Source organism: Otolemur garnettii, unplaced genomic scaffold, assembly GCF_000181295.1.
Source record: "Otolemur garnettii isolate 467f Iridium unplaced genomic scaffold, OtoGar3 scaffold00009, whole genome shotgun sequence".
NCBI classification, from domain to species: domain Eukaryota; kingdom Metazoa; phylum Chordata; class Mammalia; order Primates; family Galagidae; genus Otolemur; species Otolemur garnettii.
The window spans coordinates 33,095,808-33,101,307 of NW_003852404.1; the positions used below are offsets into that span (position 1 = coordinate 33,095,808).

At 33.0% G+C, this 5,500-nt stretch overlaps 1 protein-coding gene across 2 annotated transcripts in view; it reads left to right on the forward strand.

Annotated features, from left to right (window-relative positions):
* Positions 1-5,500, forward strand: part of ARL13B (ADP ribosylation factor like GTPase 13B) — a 73,580-nt gene that overhangs the window by 64,979 nt on the left and 3,101 nt on the right. Inside the window, exons 7-9 of one of the 2 annotated variants that reach the window (XM_003783937.3) lie at positions 410-635; positions 1,914-2,030; positions 2,883-2,951. In XM_003783937.3, coding sequence (XP_003783985.1) covers positions 410-635; positions 1,914-2,030; positions 2,883-2,951 — 412 coding nt within the window. The remainder of the gene's footprint in view (positions 1-409; positions 636-1,913; positions 2,031-2,882; positions 2,952-5,500) is intronic. The other variant, XM_012801564.2, reaches the window with a different exon arrangement.

Here is a 5,500-nt window from a genome sequence, read left to right on the forward strand (position 1 = left end):
AAAAAAAAAAAAAAAAAATCTTTAATTCTTTTTGTTTAAACAACAAATACATAAATATGTATCTAGGTAAAGACAGTTACATTTATGTATGCTTGTAGATGGTGTGTGTCTGTATGTGTGTGAAGATACGCAGAGAAAAGCACTTCTTAGTCATTACACACTGAATAGTGGTCATCTCCAGATTGTGGAATTGCTGGGAATATTTATTTTCTTTTTTATATTTTCTGTTTGCTGAATCTTTGGCGATTAATGTGTTTTAATGATATATTCAAAAAATATTTTTTAAAATAGAAATTGCAGTGTCCTTGAAGTTACAGAGTTGTTACATTATTTAACTTCTCCCTTAAAAATCTTACATAAAAACAGGACAATAAAGATAATAAAGGTTTGTTGTTGTTGTTATTGTTAGAATGAAAAAAAACTTGAAAAAGAGAAAAAGAAGCAAACTATGGAGAAAGTCAGTGATGATTGCAACCCGAAACATAACACGGAGCATGATGAAATAGAGACTCAGAGCCAGATTAATGACAATGGCCAAAAAAGTAACAAATTTGGACTAGTGGAAAATTATAAGGAGGCATTAACACAGCAGTTGGAGAATGAAGATGACACCGATCAGCGATCATCAGAATCAGGTGATAAAGTTATGTAAAGTTATTTTCATATATATTAATAAGACTTATTTATGCTTTATTTCATTTATCATATTCATCTTCACAAAACTTTAGTACAATATTTTTTGCTTCCAAGGGCTATAACTGCCATGATTTTCTCAAGGTCTTTTATTACCTATTAGCCAATTTGCTTCTTTCATGTTTTTTCCATGATGACTTGAAATGTGATTTTTTGTAACTTATAAAGATTTCAGCAGAAGATTCAATTTTCAGTTTTGTTTTTATAAATTTTGAATACAACATAATTCTTAAGAATGCTTAAAATATATATACCCTTTTTCAGGCTTTTTTTGTCTTTTAACATTTGTTTTTTAAGCCTTATAATGCTATCAGCCAACCATGGTGGCTCATGCCTGTAATCCTAGCACTCTGGGATGAGGAGGCTGAAAAAACACTTGAGATCAGGAATTCAAGACCAGCCTGAACAAGAGTCAGACCCCCCATGTCTACCAAAAATAGAAAAAAAAATGAATCGGGCATGATAGCTGGCACCTGTAGTTCAAGCTACTTGGGAAGCTGAGGTAGGAGGATCACTTGAGCCTAGGAATTTGAGGTTGCAATGAGCTATGATGACACTCCTGCACCATCGCTTGGGCAACAGAATAAGACCCTGTGTCCAAAAAAAAAAAAAAAAACAAAAGAGAGAGAGAAAAAAAACAAATTCAGTTCTCATAGGTTTCCTAATGTGATTTTGGTTATTTATAAACTTGTATTGGGAACACCTTGTTTGAGGATTATTTTTATGAATAATCTGTTTAAATGTAATTAGAGTCTTTTTTTCACATTTTAAAGGATTATTTGGGGACTATTTATATCCAAAATTATTCTACATATTCCACTGAGAGAAATCAACACCGCTTCTCTTTCCCCAGGCCAGTTTTAAGGAAAGAAACTCCTGCAATTAGACAATTATATTTGTTTCATATGATATTGGAGAGAGAAATATAAGTTGCTTTTGGACAAGTGAAATTGTGTTATATTCTGAAAAAATTATCTTAGAACTTGAAACATAGACTTTTGGGTGTTTATTTAATATTCATTAATCACTTAGTCAATAAGTTATCTCTTAAAGTTATTCTTATGAAATGCAAGTTCACATTTGGTTATTGGTAACAATTTCTAAAGTTGAATAGATGTTTTTATGGCAATAATATCAATATTCTTATTTTATTCTTTGTTTGTATTATAAAAGCTCATTTCTTCCCAAAGGTGTAAAATTTCACATTTATTCTCTCATAGATAGTGGTAAAAAGAAAACTAGGAAACTAAGAATGAAAAGGAGTCACCGGGTAGAACCAGTGAATACAGATGACTCTGCTCCTAAGAGTCCAACACCACCCCCACCTGCTCTTCCAAGTAAGTAAATTGATATTGATACTGAATTTAGAAATACTGCTTTGTACAATGGACAAAAAACAAAGAAAAAGAAATTATGTAGTTTTTATTCAGTGTATTAATTTGTGATTTTATGAAAAAGAATCCTTCACTCTAATTTTTTCAAAATCTGTTCAAGTTCCACTTGAAATATCAGTACCTAGATTACTGAAAAGAATCTGTTTCATAGATGGATGGCTAATGTGAGCTTCAAAAAATTGGACCTTTCATCCTGAAAGTAATGTTTAAAACCAAGATGTATTAATATTTCTAATATATTTCCAACATACATACCTACCTCCTAAGTTGTTAAGAGGATTAAAGGGAGTAAATCATGTACAATACTGGGACATACCGGCACAATAATTTTAACTTTGTGGTACTAAGAATACTTACCTTCTACCGGTGCTCAATAAATCTCTGATGACTAGGTAAATATGTTCATAGTGTCCTTATAGCTCGGCTGCAAGTCTTTAGATTGTAACATTTTTCTTTAAGAAATTTTTAAAGTCTCATTTCTAGTACTCCATTTATTAAGAAAACATTTAGCCTCTTCTTGGGGTGAGAAGGGTATCCTAAGCTTATTTATGATGGTGGTGAAGGTGCTTATATTTTTAATTAAATGTGAATGAAAACTTAAAGCAGATGTTAGCAGCCTCTAATTACATTTTTAAATAGAACCCATTTAAGATGAGTTTATGCAGTAACCTGTCATTCATTATATTTGAACTGACATTGAGTATTATGTACACTTCCTATCAAGGGAGGGTCCTTTCAACAGACCTGAAGGAACATTCTTTAACAGTGTTCTTAAATGTTTTTCTTTTTCCTTAGTTGGCTGGGGAACCCCCAAAGTCACTAGACTTCCAAAACTTGAGCCTCTTGGTGAAACACGTCATAATGGTAATGCAAAAGGATCAGTTTTCAAATATCATGTGTACATATTACATCCACTTTTCTTTACCTCATAACTTTAACAGACTTATATTTTATTTTTGGAAGCCTTTCAAATCCACAGTCATCCTTTTTTATTATACTTCATTTTTTAAAATTTTATTTAATTTTTTTATTCTTAAGTGGACTTTTATATCTATATACTTTGATGTGTATCTCAGAATACAGAGGTAAAAGGAATCATAGCTTGTGTTTATGTATGGTGCATTTATGTAAGCAGTTGTGAAAAGGAAATGTTTTAAAACAATTTAAATATGAGACAGTTATACTCAAAAAAACTGCAGTGTCCTATACATGTTCAATGTACTCAATGATAAAGCCACATGATATTTCTCCCTCTAGTCCAGTGGTTCTCAACCTTCCTAATGCCGCGATGTATTTTCATTGTTACAAAGGAGTGGCGACCCACAGGCTGAGACCCCCTGCTCTAGTCCTAAGACACACAGGTGTTGATATTGAAATGAAATAAAGATCTACATAATTTGTAAAACCAGAGCTCAAATCAGTAAAGCAAATAAAGTTTGGCTAAAGAGGAAGAAAGTTACTAAAGTCTTTATTAAATTAAGAGAATTTTCACTAAAATTAACATAAGCAATTATCCAGCCAGTATGTGGCATTGGAGCTCCAGGAGACTAAAGACTGGAAAAAGGACAGTTAGGAATAGTAGACAGCTACTTTATAAAATAGGCAATAGTTCTTATTACAGAACTGCAGTCTAAGTTGTTTCCATAAAATATTTCCAGAATGCAAAAGAATAATTACATATAATCATACCTCTATAAACTTGTCCATTAAGAACATCCAATTACTAGGCACTGGCCTCATATTACCTGAGGTGGTGGGTTCAAACCTGACCCTGGCCAAAAAAAAAAAAAAAAAAAAAAGAACGTCCAATTCCTTTTAATTTTTTTAGTTGATACCAGGTCTCTCTCCATTGCCCGGGCTGGAGTGCTCTGGTATAATTATAGCTCACTGCAACCTCAAACTCCTGGGGGTAAGCAATCCTTCTGCCTCAGCCTCCCAAGTAGCTAGGACTACAGGCAGGTGCCACCACACCTAGCTAAATTTTTTGTTTTTTATGGAGACAGGGTCTTGCTTTTCCTCAGGTTGATCTCGTACTCTTATTCTCAAGTGATCCTCTTGCTTCCTCCTCTCCAAGTGCTAGGATTACAGGCATGAGCCACCACACCCAGCCTCCAAGTCCCTTTTTGATGGCTCTGTGTTTACCTTCTCCAGAACTTCATTTCCTAAGTGAATCACTGAATAGGAAAAAAGAAGTTTAATCATTAGAAAAGCATTACCATATAATTTGAAATTATATCAAAATCTATAAAATATTTTCATTCAAAAAGTACTTAAACATAAATAATCCTATTTGCTTTTGTTTCCAAAATTCTATAGGTCAGTAATAAAATATTTCTTTATAATCATTACTGAAAATTGTTTGGTTTTCTTTTTAACATTTCTAACAGCAGAAAAGTTTGTCCTTAGACTGTAGGAGAATTACTGAAATATTATTTCAATGGAATCACTTGTCTCTCTGGTTTACTGACTTTCTACCATGATGTTTATTTTGACTATAGCAGATTAGTTCCTGTTAATTGTCAGTGAACTTGTGTATATTAGAATATATTGTCAATTTTAATATTCTCTGTGTTGTTAGAAAAAACTAGGTAATGTTAGAGTATTTATATATACATACATACACATATATAGAAAAAGTATTAATTTTTCATATGATAGATATTTTTTCCCCTTACTGAATTTGCCATTCATCAAGCAACTATTTTGTAATTAACAGTACCTGAAACATTGGTAATAACAAGATGAGTAAGATACACATTCTGCCTTTGTAGAGATCCTAGTCAAATGAAGAAGAATCAGTAAGCAGAAGAAACAGACTATACAAAGATAGAGAGGAAGGAAAGAATATTGTTTATGTGGAGAATACCATGAAGTTGCCTGTGACTCGATCTTAGGTTCATGTGCATAGAGTGGATAAGGAAGAAAGAAATTTCTGGGAGGCCAAGGTGAGTGGATAGCTTGAGCTGAGGAGTTTGAGACTAGCCTGAGCAAGAGACCCTGTCTCTACTAAAAATAGAAAAACTAGCTGGTCGTTGTGGTAGTCACCTATAGTCCAAGCTACTTGGGTGTCTGAGGCAAGAGAATCACTTGAGCAAGAGTTTGAGGTTGTTGTGAGGTAGGCTGATGCCATGGCCCTCTACCTAGAGTGACACAATGAAACTTTCTCCAAGAAAAAAAATCAAATTATAGAGAGTATTGAAAGTAAATTTATGCCTATGGCCAGACCTTGGAGGCTTCATATTTGTAAGATGTCTAGACTTGCTATTATTTTTTAGGTAATATTATTCATTTTTAAAAGGGAAAGCTGTGTTAAATTTACTGGTTAGAAAAATAATTTTTGTCACAATGTAAAGTACAGACTTGATGATGGCTAAACGTGTAGTAAGAATCCCACTTAGGAGGCTGCTGGAGTT